Genomic DNA, 24,013 nt, shown 5'->3' on the forward strand with positions numbered 1-24,013 from the left:
CACGAAGGAGGAAAAAAAAAAGCAGAAAGTCTCAGAAATGAGAGTTGCATTGATTCCATGGTCCAAGAAAAGAGAAAAGTTTCAAAGACCAACTTGTAAAAACGTAAGACACCTGGTCTTTTGAACTGCCTCTCTGCCGATTTACTATCAGAATAGAACTAGCTTTTTGGAAGCTTGCCTACTTGAGCTTTCCCAAGAGCACTCCAAGCTGAGCCATGAAACATTCCCAAAATAGAAACCATTCAGTAATCACAGGGGAAGATACTGCTGCACATGTATTATGGTGATTGCTCAAACACAGCATTCTGCTAATAGCCAACATCACATTTTAAGACTTAAATACAATGTTGAGTCTCACATCTTCTTAACCTTAATTGGTAAAACGTGCCCACACCATGAAAGAAATCAGACGCTGCATATGACTCAAATGTAAGGTAGGACAAAAGCACTAGGAGACCTACTCTGCTCTAACATTAAGATTGTAAGAAGATTTTCCTTTTCTATTTTCATGTGGTGTTTTTGAGATCTACTGGTGGAGTGTTAGTCTCATCCCTTAGCTAAATAATGGCAAGTTTCTGAAGCTATTTTAGCATAATTCAGTAGAAAAACTCAGGCACAAAGCCTGCTAAAGAAACTAGGCACATTGTTGTCTCCTATGGCCATTAGTAGGTAAGTCATCACTGAAGTTTCCTTTTCATAAAGAAAGTTGGCGAAAAAAAAAGAAAATAAAAATAAACAGGTACTCAAGCACAGCTATCTTTCTCACTGCATCCTCAGCTGCATCGGCATTTTGTTTTGTTTTTTGCTGAGCATTTGATATGCAAGCAATCCAGAGTGGTTGCTTTCTGCTGTAAAACTGTGGCTTCTCAAGAGCTCTAAGCTGTAAGCAAACTCACAACTGTCAGTTTTGTAACAGTATTCTTAGCAGACAAACTATGACTAATGATAGATACCACACACTAAAACCTGGCTGCATAACTACAGGGCTAAAGTTAGATGTAATAAGTGAACTTGGGGAGAATGCACACAAATATCTCCGAGAGAAAGTAATTTGCGCAGTAAGAATCCTGTCAGCTCAAGTGTAAAATTAAAATTAAAACCAAAAAAAGAATCAAGCTGTATTGTACTCAAAGTGGTAACCATGTCAGTCTCTTCCACAATTACTCTTCAAGTAGAGGTCAGGTCATAAGAACCATTCCTACACATTACAATACAAGCTAAAAACAACTTGTGTGTCTTCACCTTATTAGACCTACTGGATAGACATAAACAGTCTTTCCTCTTAATAAAGGTGATTGTAAAAGATCACACAAAAGACTGAAACTGATGTCATATCAACATCTGTGCTCCCTTCGCTGTTGGGGATTGCAAGCATCAAGGGCATACCATGACTTTGATCTTGCTCAGCAGTAAAACCTCTCACTTGTAAGAGCAGCATTAATATATTCTGCAGGGAACTTGCATTCATCCCCTAAAGAAAGGATACTGCAACATGATAGCACAGGGCCAATGCCCATGGTGAAAAGGAAGCTAGGAAACAATGTTTGGAAATCTGTTAAAACAAACAATTCCTGTGAATTCCCAGATAACAAAAATCAAAAGAGTAAACTTAACCTTGGTATAAACTCAACTTAGTTTACTTATGTCAGGACTAAAATTTACTTCAAACTATCATGTAACTACTGGGTAGTGACTACACATAACTACTGTAGCAACACAGAAAGGAAACAAACATTGAAAATGAGACTTAAGGTTACAGAGTTAAAAGTGAACCATACAGCTTCCTAATGGCTTCCACACCATTAACAGAAGCCAGATACACAGCTTTGCTTTACCTACAAGATTTCATCTATAGTATGTTTTGCCCAGAATACCAACAAGTACTACTCCTGTCTGAACAAGGTGAGTGGCTTTTCAGTGACAACCCTACAGATATCACAGGAAAATAAATGTTAAAAAATGACCAATATCTACCTCCCACTAACACGCTTCCCCTCCCCACACCAAGTATGATTATTTCTGCCCATGCCTTTACCTAAGAAAGTTCATAAGGGAGGAGGTTGCAAGAATAGGGCAAGATGGAAAGCTGTAGACAGTGGATTTTCTAGTATATCAGGACATTCCCATGACAGCTGCTGTTGGTTAAAGATACTCCCAATACCAAAGAGTACAACTAATCTTGTTAACCTAAGACAAGAAAAATACTCCTGACAAAGGTACTATATTGGAAAAGGGGCTACCAACTAGATAAATGTCTTTCATAGGACACACTGACATTATAAATAGCAGAAGTCACTATGGCCACAGCCATCCCACTACATGGGCAGCAAGCATTGTTCCTTCAAAGAACAACTCAAAAGGACAAAAAAAAAGTTGTTCTTCATTCCAGCTCCCAAGGGATTCCCATTGCTAATTGCTTACTAAGGGTTTTCTTCTCATGATGTTCTCCCAGGACTGAGACTACATCGCTTCACAGAGGAAGGCTGAAGCATTCTGCATAAAGCATGCCTCCTTCCCCCTGCACTAGGCAATAGCATTCCACAACACAAATTAAACCTTAGAGCTGTTTTTATTTCCCCTCAGGGCTGCAGGCCTTCACCAGCAGTCATGCTGTCTCTCCACATAGAAGTTTTCACCTTATCTTTCAAGAAAACACTTACATAAATACCTGCAATACCAGGCAATTACCCACACACGTAAGAGTTCATCATATCCTCACCTACTCACAGGGCTGCTGATACACCCCAGCCTGGCAGCCCTGCCACTGCAGGCTGTTCCCCCACTGACTCACACACTAAACCAGGGTTCTTCATATCATCTGATAAAGGATTAAACACATTCAGAAAGTTGAAGGACAGAGAAAACAATTTCAATGTTGCAATTAATTCTACTATATTCAGGCTGCTGCTGACCAACTCCACTGAAGACAGCGGAGCAAAGGGATTTGCCCAAAGCCTCAGGGTAGCTCAGTGGAAAAATCAGAGGAAGTTCGTTCCTCGCCATTTCATGTAATCATGGCCTTAACATTTTTCTGGAAGTATTGCCTCTCAAAACTTAGAAAGGTTTTTATTATGAGACATTTTTGGAGTAGGAAGATTACGGCACAACACTACAAATTTTTAAGTTTGTGCCCACAACATCAAAATAAGGTGAACTGCAGCATATTTACAGTAAGGAACATGGATGTCTTCATTCTTATTTTCACTTCCCAGCTCAGAAAAACAGATCATCACTTGCAAATGAGCAAAAAGCACAACCAGACTGAGCAATAAATCCAAAATGACAGATTAGCAATTCCAAATTGCTGAACTGGGGACCACATCCTTTGACATAATAAAAGATCATTTAGCAAAAGTGATGCCTTGATAAAGATGATCCTGGCGCTAGCCCAAGCATTCATTCCTTCCAAGGTTATATAAACCTCACAAAACTGTAAATAGAACTTCAAGCACCGTTACTGATGGGAATGCAAAACAGGAGGGGAAATGGTATTTGTTTTCTCTGCAAAGGCCATGGAATGCAAGCCCATTTCCTCTGTGCCTCTTTCCTCCGCAGGCTTTTCCCAGTCTGAACCTTAGGGATGATATGGAGATGAAGGGATTTCATACCGGCTTATCTACAGAAGATTCAGCAAAGCCTCCTGATCTCTTTGGGACAATAGAACGCAGAAGTTAAAAATTTATTTGTTTTTTCAAGTTCTAACCTAATCCTCTGCAACTTCAGCAGCAGTTATTCAGAGATGATTACTCCCAGAGGAAACTTTCAGAGACTGTCCTCCAAGAAATTCAAGACTTCATCCCTTTAGCCATATTATATAAAAAATAATACATTACATACATATATAGATATAAAAATACTATAAATACATTCACACAAGAGCGGTCAGAATAGACTAGTATATAATAACTTCCCTGCAGTATCAACAGTTTCCAGGGGAAACAGTTATAGGAGAATTTTTTCAAATGTAAGCCTTAAGACAAATAATTCTACATGAATACCCAAGTTTCTATTTAACTACTAGGCATGTACAATTTATATAGTTCAAATAACAGGAGAAACAGTTATGAACCTAAGTTCTCAAAGTCTACTGCATGAATCTTGGAAGCATTAAGAAAAAAAGGAAAAGACACAAAACATTTCCAAATGATACTCTTGACATTTTCAAAGCATCTAGTATTCCTAGCTATCAGCTGATGGTCTACTGTTGTTTTGCAAACACATCAGTAAATGGGAGGCAGTTAATTTGGGTACAGAATACTTGCAGAAGTTCCACTCTAAGTGCATGGCCATCAAGCATGCTTATGTTGCTGAAATGAAGTTACACAGTGATAAAGATGCAGCTTATTTAATCTCCAGTAACTCATATTATTAGCTACTAGTTATGGTGATAATCAGCTGCTTCTGCGTTTCCTTTTAGGAAAATTTTCTGCTATTTATGTCAATGTGCCAGGGCTAGCCAATAGCTAACCAGGGTTAGCTATTTTTAAATATGGATGCTATAAAGGAAAAAGGAAATGCACAGAGCGAAGTAACTATATTCCCAAAACTTCCACATATGGGAGTCAATCTTTCACCTCAGAAACACACAAAACTGTTTGTAGTTTTTTATTTCTTACTCCAAATCACTGCATGTATGCATTGATCTTTTAAATCCTGCCTTCCTCCATTTATGGACTTGGATCCAAGCTGAATTGGATAAAAGAAGGATAAACAGAAAAAACACTATCTTTCAGTTGGCAGCAAGTCTTAAGTTTTCACAATGCAAGCAGTCATAAGCATTGGCAGTGTAATACCTGAATTTAAATACTAGTCTAAAAATCTCTGAATCTTTAGAACTTTAGCATAAAAATGTTAAGTTGAAAGGCCTAGCAATAACTTGAAACTAGAGTAAGAAATCAGAAGTTGAAAACATCAAATCCATAAGTTGACTGGTACAACAGAAACACTATGAATTTTGCTGCAAGTCAAACATTAAGATGCAAAAACATGCACATTAATTATATCATGGGATTTTTAACACTCAACAACCTTTTTCTACTCCATAGCCACAAGACATAAGAAGAAATTTACTGGTAACATGCTCATAGTAAGCCATGCACATCTGAAATTACATTAGACGATCAGTCTACCCCAACATACTAAGTTTATAGCAGCACATGTAGCTGACAAACATAAATTGATTTCAATACATAAAAAAATAGCAACTATCCTTACAGAAAATTAGCATACAAACTGGAAGTGATAAATACCCTGCCTACAACCAGGAGTCCACATGCTACCTACCATCCACAGTACACAAGTGACTATAAACAAAACACTTTGTATGGCCATCTTGTATGTTCAGATTAGGTCTGTCATTTTTCATGACTCCAATCTTACACTCCATAGGCAGTAGTTGACATAGAATACTGAAATTGGAACATAGTGTGTTATATTAAAGAACAACAGTTTTAGAAGCTCCCTCTTACCTCAGCCTCTTTCTGCTGGAGGATTCTATCCTTGTCTACCACTTCTTCTTCAACAGGCCTATTAAACAAAAGAACACATTGATGGTATAAGATACAGAAGTAAAAATCTCCAAGAACAGATTCAAGGCTCCTATTTCAGCTAATATAACAACAACAACAAAAGTTTACATGCTTCCGCACAGGGGAAATTAGGACATTCTTAAACCCATGCTTCCCTTTTGTAAAATGCCTTCTTTGCCTCATAGACTCCTGCTATTCACTCTCCATTTCTTAAAATTAGATTTCTTCACTGCTATGGGGATTTTTTTTACCATTTACTCTAATCAAGAGATTCCCTCCACTATCTATACACGGTACAAAAAATCAACCATTAAAAAGCTGTGTAGGCTATTTTTTTTTTCTTCTTTAAGATCAAAATGCTTGGCTGAATACTTACAGAACAAGTAAAGTGGGGACAAGAATAAGTTGCTATCAAAAAAGATGCAGCACAGATAGATGCAGATTTTTTGCATTAAGTTGCCAAGGACAGAAGCCTTACCAAGAAAAAAAAAAAAAAAAAAAAACAAAAACACCTGCAAAACCCACACACATTACCAAAAAAAGATTGTTTGGTCTAAACTTCTCTCTCTAGCCCTGTATGAAGGGGCAAGAGAACAGGCACCATGGCAGTGCTGCAATAACTGGAGAAGCAACATCCTACCCAATCAGATAGGCTGGGGCCTATTTAAATGTGCCCACTAGAGTTTATTTTTAACAAGTAGTCATCATTAAATAAAAACCTATCTTGCTTGCAGCCCACTACTTCTTTATGCATATTAAAAGCATAGAGAAAAGGGAATGGATACAAAAACAAGAACAGCTGTTTGTAAGCATGGCACTTTGCTACATATTACTCCTCTTCAAGAAGAGGATTTCGTACAAATTTCAGTAACTCCATAGATTGAAATCTCATGAGAAATAATTAGGTACAGGTGGGATTAGTTAAGAGGACAAGCAAGTCGAACATCACAGTGGAAGGAGAGACTCACAAGGAGCAGAGCCCAAAGGCGCACACATACTTACTTGCCAGTTCGTTTTAGCCTCTCTGAACGGAAGTTCTCGTAGTGCAAATCTTGGGTTACCTCCTGCAGATCCTGCATGTGTGTTCTAGAACATGTAAAGGCCTATTGAACACTTTCTCCTTCTTGTCAAAGGGAAGAAAAACACCCTTTTATCTTCTATTTTTGTTGTATATAATGGATGCATTTACTGGAAAAATAATCCTTACAGACCAAGCTTGCCATAAACCTAGCCAGAACACTGCTTTCATTTTTATTGGTCTTTAATTCATACTTAAGTGCCCTCCCATCAATATTCTTCAAAGACCCAAAGTACGCTGTCCTCCTCTTGTTCACTAATTACTTTATAGGGATTGTTTATACCAGTCTTTGCAGTATTAAGAACCTTGCAAAGACAGTTATTCAGAAAGATACTTTAATTCCTAAAGCATTTTATGACTCTTAAGTGCTATTAAGTATAGTTTGTAACTGAGAATTAGGTGGAGCTCCTTGGCTCACATAACAGCTGATGTTGCTTAACAATTTCCAATTGTCAAAAAAAAAAAAAAGGAAAAAAATGCTTGCTACCAATGACCAGCAGAGGGCAATCCCTGCCCAGTAGAGACTGAAATCAGAAATGCACAACAGAATTCAATTTCCAACAATAGTGAGACATCATTAAAAAACCCACTTCATCTACATAGGCAGAATACCCGTATCAGCCAAAATCATAAGGGGCGGGGTATCATATTTTACATAGGATTTCCTATACTGCCAAGAAAACTGAGCTTTGCCATTAGAATTGTCTTCACAGTTCAATCAATCACTTTGAGTAGTATTTTAAAAGCCTCTCTGCCCCACCCACTGCACTATAACAAAACTTCAGTTTACATGTAAAGCCATCAAATCAGTTCACATAAGGCATAAAAACTGTCACATATATCTGGCAATGTAAAATATAGAAAATACTTTCTGAAGTCAGAGATCAGAGGATTAAAGCAGCAAAACAAGCTGCAGGGGGGCTAAATAGTCACTCTACACTGCCATCAGAGCTAGTTTTGAATTAAGGAGTTCTTATAACTCTAGTCATTGTAACAGTTACGTCACCACAGGAGATGGGATAATTTTACCATTACTTACACCAGCATTGTGCGCAGTTTAAGGAAATCATTGTGCTCTGGATTTTCAACTTCAACAACTCCCCAGGGATACAGACGGCCTCTGATTTTTTTCCCTTTCACCTCAATAAGTTGATTGGATCCAATAACAGCAAAGGGAATGCTAGCCTAGTTGAGATAGAGCAAAACAAGTTACCGTTTTGATTTTGGACTAGTTACACTTTTTCTGGGTTCTTTTTTTTGTTTGTTTGTTCTTTTTTTTTTCTTTTTAAAAGAAAGCACAAAGACTTTTAAGTAACAGACAGAAGAGAGGGAAAAGAAATGCTGACAAATGCACCCTGCTAAAATCCTTCCACATCAGAAAACCAACAAATCCTATTCTAGGCAATGCAACCTCTCATTAACAGCACCTGTAGTTTTGTTAGGATCAGTTTGCCTTAACAGAGGCACAAAAGGAAATGACACTTTGCTTTAGGAACACTTGACTGTTGTTGAAGTACAGTTTGGGCATAATGTGTCATCTGACATAACATCATGCATGGAGAACAGCCAACAGAAACATACTTCAGATACAGATTAAAGTAGCTACTGAGAGAATTTCAGATACATTCTTCAAGCACCTTTGCAAGTTACACAGCACAAAGAGGAAATGACTTCGGTAAAACCTTTATTATCTGCTCTAACAAGAGGAAAGTTGTTAATTAGTATAGTAACCATAACACACACACATTCTCTCTCTTTGCTTGCATGTTAAAAGACTGCAAATCACAGTTCTTGGTGAAGAGTTGCTTACATTTAAAAGAGAAAAGAAAAGAAAGTCATGACACTACATTTGGAATTCTGATGAAGCAGAGACTGGAATAAAAAGGATTATAATTGAGAGTCAACATCCAAAGAAAACTTAATTTTCAACACTTTATAAAGGAATAAAGTACCTTTAAGCATACTGTAGGCTTGAAGAAATACTGCAGCAAAATAATAAATTAGGAGTGAAACTTGCCTTTAAAACTCTGGTTTGTTCTTTAAACTCCTCATCTTCGTCAGAATCTGCATCAGGGAGCTGATAAATCCTAATGCCATGTTCAGAAATCTCATCCAGAACCTGAAGTTTACAAAAAAGGAAGAATAATAAATTCTTATTTCATTGAAGCGGTATTAAGTTGAAAATATATACAATTGATTTACTAGACTGTCACATCTAGAAAACTCAGAATGTTTTTCTGCTTTAAGTAGTTTAACAGTGCTTAGAAAAAAAATCATTAGCAAAAATTGCTATTACTTACGCTTTGAGTTTATGTACTACCAAATTAGTTTATGTCCTAGAAGACTATCTTACATGGCATTAATTCCATTCTACCTATGAAGAAAAAAACCCAGCATTTTTCATTTTTTCTTCATTCAACAGAGACTTGAACCTCAAGTCTTTAAATATCCTGGAAAGAACAGTACAAGGTATACAAGCACTCAGCAAGCAACCTACATGTTTTGAGATGTAAGAAAGGAATACTAAGTGGGAAATCAATCAGATCCTTAAAATGAAGAAAGCAAGCCTATGCTAGACCTGGTTGGATTTTTAAGATTTTATTTTACTATTGCAAAAAAAGTATCTTAAAAACACTGCTGAGATTTGCTAACTACAGAGGTTCTCTTTTGAAGAGCTTACTAACAGGCATTTTAAAAAGCCAAAACATTTGCTGAGATTACCTCTGAATTAAACTGTTTGTAATCTATGATACAATCTGAAAAATCAGAAATGGCTAAACGTGAACAGCAACTCACCTGTCTGTCCACTCAAAGAGAAACAGACTCACTGACTAAATGCATTTTGTGACATTCCTAATGTATGCTTCTTTGCATATGACCTTAACTAGCATATTTTTGTGCAGTGATACAGAAATAGAGATTTAAAATAAGCATATCAAGATGCAACCAAGGCCTTCAGACAACAATCTGTAGCTGTACTCGGGGAATAAACATCAGAATTAGAACACTATTTGCTATGAATGTTAGCTGCATAACTAATAAAATATTTGTAAGACAATGTACTCTTGCACAGCACTTTTTGAAGACTAACAAATATACGCCTGACTCAGTGTTCAAAGTGCCAAATAACACAGGCTTAAAGATTTTTAAAAAGACACAAAAGATAAATGCATTTTTAGGAAACATATCAAGTAAATCATTAAAAAAAAAAAACCAGAAGATTTACATGGAGGACAATACAGACGCAGACAAAATTAAAGTGAAGTTAATATGAAAAAATAAGTAAAAGCAATGAATTTGGAGAAGGGATTCATTAGTTACAGCATCAAAACCATGCAGCCAAAGTGTATTTTCATGTATTTGATGCGTACAAAAATTTAAGAGACAGTGCCTATTGTCTCTTGAATCAGAAAGACAAAAGCTTATTATCCACTTAAACTGGAGAAAATTATTCAAAAGCCACTAAGAGAAAAACCATCCATAAACAATTTTCTTTATTGTCACTAATGTCCAAGATTAACATAAAAAATAGACTATCTGTATTCCTGTATACATCCTTTTCCTAATGAAACCACTGCAGGGGTAAGCAGCTAGCATAATTCCAGGCCTTTGGCAGTTTCAAAAGGTGGTATAAGTCAATCCTTTCTTCAAAACTGAAGAGAATGCTTCTACTGCCATACTATTAAAAATATTTAAGTCAGAAAACCCATCAAATGCACTATTTTCCTTCACTGAAGAAAGTGTGGTGGTATGAGGAGAGCATGAAGAATGCTGAGATTCCACAATAACTCTCTTCAAAGGGATCTTGGATGTCTCAGCAGAAAAAGGTTAACTGTGCAAACTTCATAGATTAGCATTCCCTAATGAATTGCAACTGTAACCCCACAACCGGCACCTGAACCAAGCACCAGCATTATTACTGCAGTAATAAACTCTTACAGTAGACAAAGCTTGGGCAAAATCAAGGCTGGGGGGTGTTGAGGTAACCATAAAAACATTCAGAAAATCCTGTGTATGGACCTGTGCTGTCATTACTACATATATAACCGGACATTAACTTGATAACACAATTACAACCAGACTTCAAATAGATGAGAGGTCTTAATAAGCCTTCTCATAGTATTGTTGGGTTCCTCGATCCTCTGTCATGATGGCAACCAATAGCTACGGTATAAATAAAACTTGTCCAACCACAGCTTGATTATTAAACTGCTGTTTAAAATAAAACAATCCTTCCGACCATTAGAAGAGGAATGACCATGTATGAACCACAGCTATTCCCATGACAATGTTTTCCTGCCAGGTATATAAACATCCCCCGCACTCATACACATGCACACACTGAATAAAATATTATGAGCCTCCACCTACACAGAGAGCAATATTTTTAAAAGAAAAAAGAAATTTGGGAATAAGTGTTGCCAATAAGCAATTAACAGTTGCATACACACAATCACATTTAAATCAATGCATGTTGTTACTGTTTTGCAAAATGGAAGTTAACTAAATTGTCACCAAATGATAATAAAAGATGCACAGCTGGGATAGGTGGGGCAGTGCTGCTGTGCGATGCCTTTAAGTAGCTGCATAAAACAAGAAAGCACATTTAACCTGGCTGAGATCTTAAAGATAAAATGCAAGTGAAACAATAACGGGAAAGCCGACAACAAGGGGTGCTAGAATAATATATTACAGCTGTTAAACCTAGTGCTTTCCTGAAAGGAAAAAGAATTGCAATAAAAACAAACTGTATTTTATGGTCCTAACAATGAAACAGCATTTTGCTTCTTCAAATCTGAATTTTATTGGCCTCAGAGGATTCTGTGTTCCTAAAGATTAGCCTTCCCATGGGAAATAAAAAAAAAGTCAAAATATTAGTTCCCCTCTCATGAAGTCATTCTTTTGAGCAGGTTTCCTTAGCAGCCTTGCATGGCACAGCTTGTGAAACTGCCTTGCATTTCTTCCCACTTAAGAGTTTTAAAAAATAACTTTGAATTCCAGAAAGACCAAACAGGAATTACTCCAAGCTGGGTTTCCTTTGCAAGCACCACAAACTGATCTTGCTGCTTAGCCCAAAGCGGCAAAACAAAAACATTTTACTTTAGATTGATGGCCAAATGGCAGAAACATCTAAAAAAAAAAAAAAAAAAAAGACTTCAAGCTGCGTCAGCAAAGCAGGATTTTGATTCCTCTTCTTGATTAGAGATTCTGTTAGCCAAGATGCTTTGAGTTAGAACAATATACAGTAGCTAGACTTTCAAAGCTTTGGAACCACATTATACATTTGACTTAGCATAAACTCAGTTTGTAGAGTGACCTTTGCCAGCAGTACAAAAATAATGAAGACTTGTTTACCTGTTTCCTAACCGCTCCCTCAGACTACGGCATAAGTGTCATTCATCTCGTTATATTTAGCCAATGCATAAATGTGGTGTCCATGTATGTAAGTCAAGACTGTTTTAAAGACTAGTTAGTTAAAAGTAACTTTGCTCAAACTAGAAAGAACTAGACATGGATTGGCACTGAATATGGTGAAGAGAGTTTGCCTTTAAATTAATCTGTTTATCACAGGATGTGTAAACTGGGATTCATCTCCATCTTCCACAATAAATGTGCATCATAAACCCTCAATCTAATATCACTTACAGAATTGTACTGAAAACCAAGCAATTCTAAATTCACCCTGGGAAACATGTTTGCTTGTGCTACTGCCATGTTTCAGCTAAAATCCAGTTTTAACAATACACAGAAGCAAATGTCAAACAGCATTTGCGCTATACTGTACTTGACCCTAAGAGACACCACCAAGCAGCAGATAAAAACAGCACAGAAGAAAGAGTCCCAAAACAACTACAGCAAATACTGAAATCTGGTAAGAGCACATTCCTCTTCATTTCACCTAAGAACTGCTTTTGTGAAAGATGACTGTAGCTAGAACCTATTTTATATCAGTTTATTTTATGTTTTTGAACTGACAAAGCAGAACATTCAGATTCCCACCAAATTATATTGTCAAATAATTAACACTCCATTTAAATGCCTGCTTCAAATCTTTCAACATCATTCTGCTACCAAATGCTGAACTAAAAAACTAAGTACCTATGAAAACTGAGCCTGAAGGACACTGCTGAAAGATGAAATACAGTTTCTTTATAAAAAGTAGCAGTTCCACAAACAATATTACTATCAGATAAAAATCTTTCACCCAATTAGTACAGACACAGAAAAAGAGAAGCGATAAAACCAGCATAAGCAGCCACATCTCTGCTTTGTTATTTCCCTATGAGTCCTTTCAATTTGCCCACAGTACCTGTTATCTCCTCATAGCATTTATGGAGGAACAAAATAAAAGCTCAAGAGCCCGGACAGAATTTCTCCCAGCAAGATCTAGAGGTCCTTTTTAACTCAATGAATGACTTTTTTTTTTTTTTTTTCCTTCCTCCTTTCACCTAGTTCACCATAAAGCTGGTCACTTTTGTATAAACACCTCTCCCCCCTTTAGTGAACGTTTGCCTACATTGTGTACAAGGTTCCTACAATCACAACTGTCCTCACTTTATACTTCTTCAGATACAGATGATTTATTCCATTTATTGGGCAAGTTTTCTTACATCACTGAGCTTTATACAAACAAAACAGCAATGCCAGCTGTACCTTACCTTGCCAAATTGTAGTTGCTTACATGCCTACACAAACTACGTCACACCTTTGATTGTGGCACTGGTCCACCCCAAAAAAAACCCAAACAAATCTTCTGAATTTAGGTTGAGTTCAGCTAATGTACTATTTTGTAAGCATGATTTTAACTATACTATTTCCCCAGTTAAATAAAGCTGTACTCCCTCTTCAAGAAAACAGAAAAATACCCACACAGAAAAGCCATTGGAATAAAGATCCAATAGCCGTGCTAAAGGACTACTGGAAGCCAGAGGATCACAATCAAAAAATCTGTCATGCTCTCCATGAAAATCAAAAAGTGGTAGTATAAAATGATATTAAGATATAAAAGATTAAGATATAATCTTACCATGAAAAAAGTTTGCATACTCTGGTGCAAAGTATAGACTGCATTTTAGAAGTACTAATTATCTCTATACTCCTCAAGGCATAAGTTATTAAACTTGTAAAAATTCACAGGCTTTGTAGGGTTCAAATCTGTTAGACTTTACAACTGAATGTACTGGTTTTGAGCCAATAGAACCTGAAAAAAGCTTCCGATCTCAATAAATTTTACTGAACCACCTCTCAGCATAATACAATCTCACAACCTACCTATTCCTTTCTTTAACAAGGAAGGTGCATGAAGTCATTCTGAATCAAGAGAATAAACCAGGAAAGACTGAATATTTGCATTCGTTGGCCAGATTATTCCATGATATTAAATGAAATTAAATTTAAGGTGAAAGGCTTGTACAACCACAAATATGTACTTTATTCCTGCAGAATTCACTACAATGCCATATTTGGCAGTGGCTGGCCTGTCTTGGAAAGGTTTGGCAAAAAAAATTCGAGACTGCAAGTAAACCTTCCAATGCAAAAAGATTTACTTTAGTACCACTCTCTGGAAAGCCCTTTTCCAATGCAATGCTGACTATGTCCTGGTAGTTCACATGAACAGGTAACCTAGTAGGAAAAAAACACATACAAGATGACATACATGTTTCTGTAACAACGGAGCTACAAAAAGCATCATGCTAATATATTAGCCTAACTGTCCTGCCTCTATATTAGTGTTTTAGTTTGCATCATGGGGGCACTTATTAAGCAAGTTTCCAATCACCCCAACTTAACAGCATTTTCCTACAAACCATGCAGCACAGTTAGAGTAGGCAAACCAAGTTTCTCTTCGATGAAACTAAAGATACACTGTCAGACCGTATCTAATGCACTGCCACCACTAATGAGCATTCAGTCCACTGGACTAAATGAGAGCTAGTCTGAAACTTCTACACACTACATGCATTTCAGGATGATTTGAGCCCTCGTTACAATCATTTTGCTCAAAACATGCTCTATTGGGGTGCACTGCTTGCTAAGATAGATGAGCCAAGAACGGCCAGATTCTTAGCAAGCGTAACTGGTAAAGCACATCAGACTTCAGTGAAGATTTCCCACCTCACACTTCCTGAAGATTAGGTCCTTGGCCAATATCATTCAGCCCTCTTCAGTTTGAATTTACTTTATATTTGGCTTTAACACTGTATGGGTTGCATTGAACTCATGATCAAGTGTTAGACCTACTCTTCTCTTCAGCCTCTCTCTCTCCTTCAGCGTCAGTGTGTCAGCCTTGGCAATCACAGGGACAATGTTGACTTTTCCATGAAGAGCCTTCATGAATTCTACATCTAATGGTTTCAGCCTGCCAACAAGTAGAAAAAAATGGAAAAAAAAACGGGGGGTGTGTGGTTTTTTGTTTGTTTAGTTTTTTTTAACAGACCAAATGTATTAAAAATTATTTATTTCAAGTATCTACATAAATAGTGTTTCCAGAATAAATTAAGTCAGAGCACTTGCTTATCAGCATGGCTGTGTAAAGGTTGAAGTGTAATTAAAATTGTCACTATAAGATAAATTGGGTATTATAAGCTTTTATGTTTCTGGGTGATAAACAACGTAATACTGACTGCTTCAAAACAATATTAAATGCCAAAAAGGGGACAAAGCAGAGGAGAGCATTAATCCCCAAAGACCATTTTAATTGCATTGGCTAACTGACAGTGGGGGAAGTAACTCAGTTAACATTAAAGTTAAGTTTCCGGTTCAATAATGAACAGACTTATGAACAAGATATAACGCCCTAAAATACAAGAGCTCAAGAGCTTTTTCTTACCCATGCCCAAAGGGAGAGATGAAGTAAAAACAGCAATGGACTCTGTTGTCTATAATGTGGCGCCTGTTTAGACCGCTCTCATCATGAAGGTATCTTTCAAACTGGTTGTCAATGTACTGGATAATTGTTTTGAAGCTGTGGTATGAGGTGGGGGAAGAAAGAGAGGCATCTTAGATCGGCTTTAAAATAATAAAAAAAAAAGAATTATGAAAAGATAAGAACAGGAGGAGAATCACACTTCTAAGAACGTTTCTGTTACAAAAATTCAACTTCCTAGCACTGTATCTACTACTGAGGAAAAGTATTTTGATAATGCAAAAAAGAAATTTTCATAGCAACCACCAAGTATCTATTTATGCCTAGAGCTACTTTCAAGTGTTACTCTGTCCACTGGATAATAAGGTCAAGTGCAAGCTCAGAAAAAAAAGCACTCAGTGCTGAGACAACACAGACAGGAACAGAAGATTGAGGATTTTTCTGCTTTTTTTCTGGGGGTAGGGGATGAGGATTTGTTTTTAAACCAGCTGACAAATGACATATCCCGGATATCCTCTTGATTTACAACCCTGACCCTAGAGCTAGGTTTCTATAGTTACCTATGAAAATTCTGGTAGTCTAGTCTGTTTGAATTAACTACAAATACATTTGCAAGTCATGCACTACAGCATCATGATTTTTTAAGCTATTTTGGTTACATTACAGAATCCTTTTCTGTTGGCAAAGAAATATAATTCCTACTTAGTTCAAGGCAATTTAAAATATGCGCTACAAAGTAGTGAAGGAACACAAAATTTGATCACATAGATTAATCAGATACAAAGAGCAGTGACTAGAGAGAGAAAAGAAAACACAATGCGTTACTAAGAAGATTGTTTTAAGATATTCCAGAGCATGTAAACACCTGCAAACAACATTAATGTAAAAGGACACTTTATATTAAGTACTGCAGGGGAAGGGAAATGAACACACTGATGAAGATAAGATTAGGCAGATGGCTGTGTCATGAACATATCTTAAACTACTTGGGGAAAAACTGAACAGAAAGCTTAACTTGAAAAATAGTATTTCTGTTGTTGAGAAAGTGCAAACTTGACTAGAGAAATTTAAGGAGGAAACGGAAAAAAGAACATAAAAAAAGAATTAGTAATTTGGAAAACAAACACATAGACCGATGGCAAATACTGTGACAGGCAGTGAAATTCAACCCTGGGCTGCCTGGCTGTAATGAAGATCATGAAAGAAAGTAACCAGAATGATGTAAGAGAACCTGGAGCGAATTTGATTTTCCAAAGTTGAGTGAGCTTTTGAATCTAGGAAGAATAAATCCATAGTAGAATATATATACACACGTTTATACCTTTGCAAGATTTGCACCGTTATAAGCCATACTACAGAAGACAACACAGCAAAACATGGAATTTATTCAGTTTTGACCTTAGTGCTGCTCAAGTCTTTAAGGGCCTTAAGCATCTTAATACCTAAATATGTTGAAAAAGGACAACATGGTTTATGTTCCTCTTGATCTTAGATACTCTCCTCTTAGCTGGTGAAAGGTAACAAGACTGAAGACGTACAAATATTAGGACAGAAACCAAGCACAAACTATGGGAAAACAACTATCACACACTTCCCTGGCAATGTAATTAGTTTACGTGCAGTTTTCTAGCTCTAACAGCTATAATTTTCCCTATAAATATGGCGTTAGTGTCCTGTACCTCCTGACTTCCGGGAAACACCTGGCTCATACCACTGTGCTATCATTACGTTGGAGATAGCACATCCTGTATTGTAACAGCAAACAACACAACGGTTGCCTTTAAGCCCATTGGGGGAAAATGAATGATATTACCAAGCTGCCAAAAACCACAAAATACAACTTAACATAAACCAGTAAAAAAAGAAAGTTAGCAGCAGCCGGAAAGTAGTTATCAAAGAATGACCTGTGACACTGCAACCAAGATGAAATGAGGTACACGATCAGCAACATCTAACAAGTTAATCTGTAGACTGTTTTTGTCAACCATCCTTTTGATGCCAGATTTGATCCCAAATCTGTGCATGAAGCAATTTTTTTTTTTCATCCACTCCTTAGACCCTTTCTCTTCTGTCTGATGAAAGATGTTACTTTAAGGACATGCTTTTCTCATGATCCCAATGTCCTTATGCATGGAAGAGCCATTCTATGCTTCAAACCTCCCACCACAAAGAATTTTGCTGTTCTCCAAACACATGCCTAAGCTGATGCCAAGGGCAATCCTAGGTGTAGTTTGATTCTAGAATACAGAACTCCAGCCAGCACTAAAGCTTCACACAGACTCTAAACAATTATCGCTATGGTTAACTGCAGTTACCATCTACCTCTTCTTACAGGCTATTTTAAGTACAATAGCAATTGGAAAACAAAAAATAATCAACTTTATAGATTTAGTACAACACATTCTCTAATAACTCATTTACCAGTCCAACATTGTTATTCTTCCAAGCTGGGAGACCCACTGGCCAAACTCCTGACAACACATAATACTTACTAGCACTTCTTCTGTGATAGAAAATACATAAAATTGACCCCCAGCTCCCATCCTTGAAAGTCAAACTCTAAAATTAAGCCCCTTCGTCAACGCAAAGACAGACATCAAAAGCCATTAGGAAGCCTGCTCAGGATGAAGACACTTGAAACAGGACCAGTGACTGCTGCTTCCTAGAGACATCGTGTCAGTTTGATTTACCTCTGTTCAAAACTAACCTTAGTAAAATTCATCACTCTGGAAAACAGTTAGTCTGCACAAATTGCAGCTTTCCCCAAAAAAAGCGCTTTATAAAACTTGGATCGAGAGCAGCACCATCTACTTGTTAACCATAATTGCAGTAAATGCTCCTGAACACAAACATAAATTCACGAACACGAACTTGCTGCTTCCTCTGAACTAACAAGGAAGGAAGGTAGTTGAAGTGGGTTAGTCTTGACTACAGTTTTAAACAAAGAGTCTATCCATCGAAGTCCCTATGACATCCTGTAAAGACTAACAGACTTAGTCAAAATGACACTCCTCATGGCTCAAAGTCTTTTATGTGACATAAGAAAATGGGACTAGAGACAGACAATTAAAATTAACTGCATCTTTTTATTTTGTAGTATGTAAGTACTACTTGTTCCCGTACTGTATTTTGATGATTAATATTTGTCACAGAAAATGAAGTATAAACCAGTAAATTGTTCTACTGTCTGAATCATCATGGAATGACTCTATTTAGCAAGCCTCTAAAAAGAAAGGGGAAAAATCTGAACACGTAGGTCTCTAAGAAACATCTTAACAGAATAAACAAAGGGCATTAGAACACAATCAACAGGAAGAGCTCTACGTAACACAATACATGGGCTGCAGAGCTCTTAGCTCCAGCGGAAGGAAGCTCTAGTCAACAGTGCACAAAATAAGCAAGACCATGCTGCAGTCCAGAAAGATACCTTAGTGTTATTCTAAAAGTTCAATTATTTTTAACTTAATAAAGTAGGAAAAGTGGGACGAAAATAAAAATCCCACTACAGCTTCACTTTCAAACTCTCATTTCGTATATTATGTAACTTCACTGCCTTTACTTTTGCTGTTTCTACGGTACACCATAGAAAGAAAAGAAAAACCACATCTGATAATATTCTTCAGAATGTGCCAGATAACACAGCATTCTGTCAAGAAAAAATTACAAAACATTCTATTAGCATTACAGATGTTTATTTTATCAGCTGTTTGCCTCCTTCCTGATCTTCAACTTACAGTAAAGAACTCAAATCAACCAGTTTTAGCTTTATGCTCCCTTTCTCTGCACAGGGACTCTTTGTTTGCCTTAGGACTGCTACCACCACCACAAAAAAGTGTCAATAAAAATCAATGGCTAAGCAAAATAAATATTATTAGCACTTCTAAAAGACAACCAAATGGAAATTCAAAGTTTAGCTTCTAGTTGCACTGGAATAATTCAGGCATCCTAGTAAGCACATTAATATATCTCATCTTTATTTGAAAAAGGTTATCACAAGATCAGTTTTCCACAGTTAAAGTGCATGAGGACAATGATTTGGAAATCACATTTATGAACAAACTTATTAATTCTAATTTTGTTACAAACTGCCCAGTTCCTTCATAGCTATTTTACCATTTTCTTTCTCATGATCTTTATGCTAAAGCAATTACGTTTGTTGTCCAGTACATTTGCAGACAATTATTTCAGCCATTAAAGATTATCAGTGATATTTAGGTCAGAGAGAGCTAAGTAGTAACTGATCATAAAAAAAAAATGCAGTTATATCCAAATTGCTAGTAGTACATATAAAGGACAGGGAATGAAAAGTACAGTCTTAAAATATGGAAACTGGATGGGGCAGAGACACAGAAAGTAAAAGACAAACAAAAAAATTCCCTCCACCAGAATTCTGCCCTATGAGAGCAGCTATGGAGACAAAAAGTTTACTACAGTTGTCACAGAGAACCTTACTGGAGGAAAAGCCATTAATTTTGAGAGAGAATCACAGACAGCCTAGAGAACACTAGCCAAACCTTTTGAAAACATAAAAAGGTGGTTAGAAAATTGAAACAGGAAGTTGTACAAAAGTAATACAGTTTTACTAGAGATGTGTATTTTAGGCAACAAAAATTATAAGAGAAACTTGATTTGAAAACTCACACAAACTAAATGATTGTGCCACTGATGATATGAAGATGAGCACCCAGAATGATGAAGTACTTAAAAATTGTGTTTAACTGCAAGGACTCAGAAAAGACCCTCTACCATGAATTCAAGATAACGTTCAATTAATGTTAAGAATAAAAAAACCTGTTGCTTCCTTTTAGTACATCAAAGTTATCTAAAGATCACCAGCTGAATCACTTAAATTCAGAGACACAGATACACTACAGTAGTGTTTGCGTAAGATACAAACTCTATCAAGCAAAGCAGTATTTACACACATACCAGTCCTGGCTGTTAATGGCATCTCCATATCCTGGTGTGTCAACTACCGTTAAACGCAGTTTCACCCCTCGCTCCTCTATCTCTACTGTAGAAGCTTCGATTTGAACTGTTCTCTCTATTTTCTCTAAAATAAAAAAAACATTTTGATTGTTATTATGCCTATCAGTTGCTGCAGAAAACCCTGCAGGAGAGAGCAACAGAAGAGAAAATGCAAGCTGAAGTATATTGTAACCTACATGACATAAAATACTTTAAAGAAAAAGCCAAGCTAGCTAGTCAAAATTTACCACCACATTTTTGTAAATAAACAAGCAGCAATGAACTAAAAGGGGATTTACTCATGACAATATGCAAAAATAAAATTATAATACTCAGAAGCATGCTAGACTCTTTGTCAAAAGGTCTTTACACTTCTAACCACTATTTAAGGCATGACAGGCAAAAAAACATAAGAGGAAATGGGGATTAGAGCAAACCCACATTTAGGTATATTGACACCTAAAAGGTTTGGGGGGGGTGTTTGGTTTTTTTTTTAATAACAATTGATGAACAAAAGCTGAGTTTCTGAAAGGAAATATAAATGAGAAAAAGACAGCTCAAAAAATATAATTTGGAGGGTTAAAATACATCTAGTCAGCATGAAGAAAGGGTCTCGTGTGAAGTTATCATCAGAATGAAGCAACATTAACTGAAAGAACATGAAATTTCATAGGGTATGTGCTGGAGGAACTGCAAAACCACATTTACCTGCAGCTCCAGGAATATAACGTTCTGGATAAAGATCAGTCAGGAACAGACTGTTAATTAAAGTGGATTTTCCCAAGCCAGACTCACCTACAAACAAAATAATTCAGGTTATTAAGTATGTACAACTTTTACTCCAGGCTTTTTAAAACACCTCCTCTTTCCCCAAGCCCACATTATGGAGGAAAAATAATTTGTTCATCAGGATCACACCTTACTTTTTGAGATAAAAACATCAAAGGTTCAGCTAAGCGCTTTAAAAACACAGGAAAAACAAGCCTCTAGTGTTTTTATAAATGTTACATGAAAATTCTAAGTTTACTGTAACAGATTTCATAATAAAAGCTGAAAGGTCATACAGCACTGACTATAGATCTAGAGATAGTTAGGTTACTTCAGGGAAATAAAAGCTTTTTTTTTTTTTTTTTTTTTTTTTTTCATTTAAACTTACAACATCAGGAGCTGTAACTCTCCTGTTGAAAATTTCTGACAGCTTTAAGGTTTTCCTAAGCTAGAAATTGAACATGGAACACTGTTAGGAGGAAGAATGAATAAAGTAATCCCAAACAGTTGAGCTTTGCGCACCCTTATAGTTAGGATACATATGTCCTATGAAACATGAAACAGAAAATCATGAGAAAATTATTCAAAATTCACCTAAGAAGTTGCATAGTTCTAGAACTTCAGATCATATGAATTTTGTCCTACATCAAAATAATAAAGTTAAAACTATAAATGCAATTACTAAATCCGAATTTCAAAAAGTCACTTTTTTCCTAACCCAACGAATCAAAGGAGTCAGCATTTAGAACAACTGGCCATGTTATTTTAGATGCTACTAACCTAATCTTAGAGATGGGGAAGGTATCTGTATTTATCGTCACAAACTACATCAAATAAAAAACTCTACACTTATCACAAATTACCTATTTATTTTACAGACATTGCTGAATGCTCTGTCACCAAATAATCCCAAACGGTACTACAGAGCACAGAGAATAAGAAGGAAGCGTTATGCATCTCTTCTTATTTTCATTTTTCAATAACATGCAATACCAAGGTTAACTACTACAAAAAGGTGATAGTACTGTGGACTCTGCTTGCACTTGTATAACATTAAACTGATTCAATGCAAGTATAATTCAACATGTCACTTACAACAGCTTTGTGCCTAAAGGCCTTCCCATCAAAAACTCCTACAGGTGCTCATTCACAGAACAGGCAAATTAAAAGTTTAGTTATAATACCAGAGTGAGTCAGTATAGAACAGCAGAAAACAGAAGAATAGCATCACCATTTCAACAGCAAGATATTCACCATGTGCATTCATGCCTTCAGTTGTGGAAATGGGAGTCAAAGAAAGATTAAGCAACTATCCCTACCATCTGACAATGAGTCAGGAATACAAGAATGTCCTGTTGGCTCAAAATCATCATCTTTAATCACTACAAATACTCCCTCCTACCAAACATGACAAAATAGTAAGATATTTAATTAGAGAGTGTATAGAGGTTCAAAGCTTTTTCTTCTGTGTAACAGGCAATTGCTAAGTAGGAAGACATATATGTCTATGTGAAAGAAATTGTTGTTGTTGTTGTTTAACAGTCAAAAATACTTAAACAAGTCACTTACCAACTACCATCAGTGTGAATTCAAAGCCCTTCTTCACAGATTTCCTGTGAACCTGGTTGGGCAGATTAGCAAATCCCACATAGCCTGCCGAGTCAGAAAACTGACAAGAAAACAAAAGTTGAGTATAAATGAGATCCCCTCCCCCCTAAAAAGTTGAAACAGAGTTCAGTTGATTCCATACAATAAAGTGCAGAGGTATATAAAGCACATGGAAAAATAGAGAATGAATCAATTTTTTGCTGCTATAGCAAGGCAGACCTTGAAACAGGTCCATTTACCAAGCAGTCTGATATCAATAGAAATCTGCTAAGTACCTTGAGCTACACATAAACAAAAGTCTCCCCATGGATTAAAAAAAAAAAAAAACCAAACAAAAAAACCCACAAAAACTGCAAGCTTGCAAGAACACACTATTATTAACCTTAAACTGTAAACATAGCTAAAAACACCTAAGATTTTAAGCTAGGGGTCAAAAATATCTGTTCAAATTTGGTATCTGCTTCTATAAAAATCAATAATGCATACACTCACATGCAGAAAAACAAGAACATTGTATAGTAATGCAGAGATTACCAAGATACAATCACGTAGAGATCTATCATCTACTCATTAAACTGTTCACCTATCTTCACAATGTCTAAGTTCTAACACAAAAGCAGGAAAAAGAAATGTGCCTGAAAAACTTATCAAAGAGATTTGGGCTATAAAAAGGGCAGTCTGCTTCAACATCTGTTATCAATTGACTGAAAACCTAATAGGAGCCTAAACAAGAGCTGCAGCCACTTGATTTAGGGACCTATGAGCTAGCTGGAACCAAATGTTTGCTGCACAGATGAGTTTGTGATGAGAACAGTTATTATACAATACCATACTTCCAGTGGGGCAGGGGGGGATACAAGGGAAATCACTTAAAAGGCAATTAGTTATTTGCTAACAATCCCTTTAAAACTCACCCAGATGGGCAAAAACATTAGAAATGAAGGTTTGTCAAATGAAATTTCCTTAGGTGAAGGCACCATTCTAAATGTGTAAGCAAACACCGAATGGCTGGCAAACATCCGAAAGCCTATTACTAAAATCACATGCAAGCTCTGTTTCTACTGAACAGCTCCTTTTAAAAAACACATCTAAAGCAATAAGGTATCATTTATTCACTATTTTACCACGTCAGTAAAACCACAAGTATTTTAAGAAGATGAATAGGTTCTAAACAAACTTTTGGCTATGCAGCCATCT

General features: G+C 36.4%; 1 protein-coding gene across 4 annotated transcripts in view; it reads right to left on the reverse strand.

The window, feature by feature from the left end:
* Positions 1-24,013, reverse strand: part of LOC115345987 (septin-2) — a 40,516-nt gene that overhangs the window by 10,720 nt on the left and 5,783 nt on the right. For all 4 annotated transcript variants that reach the window (XM_030025576.2, XM_030025575.2, XM_030025579.2 and 1 more), the window contains exons 3-11: positions 22,778-22,877; positions 21,149-21,235; positions 20,402-20,525; positions 15,437-15,571; positions 14,848-14,965; positions 8,624-8,725; positions 7,646-7,791; positions 6,531-6,614; positions 5,469-5,526 (exon numbers count right to left, since the gene is read on the reverse strand). In XM_030025576.2, the coding sequence (XP_029881436.1) occupies positions 5,469-5,526; positions 6,531-6,614; positions 7,646-7,791; positions 8,624-8,725; positions 14,848-14,965; positions 15,437-15,571; positions 20,402-20,525; positions 21,149-21,235; positions 22,778-22,877 (954 nt within the window). The remainder of the gene's footprint in view (positions 1-5,468; positions 5,527-6,530; positions 6,615-7,645; positions 7,792-8,623; positions 8,726-14,847; positions 14,966-15,436; positions 15,572-20,401; positions 20,526-21,148; positions 21,236-22,777; positions 22,878-24,013) is intronic.

The sequence above is a fragment of the Aquila chrysaetos genome, chromosome 9, assembly GCF_900496995.4.
Source record: "Aquila chrysaetos chrysaetos chromosome 9, bAquChr1.4, whole genome shotgun sequence".
NCBI classification, from domain to species: Eukaryota; Metazoa; Chordata; class Aves; order Accipitriformes; family Accipitridae; genus Aquila; species Aquila chrysaetos.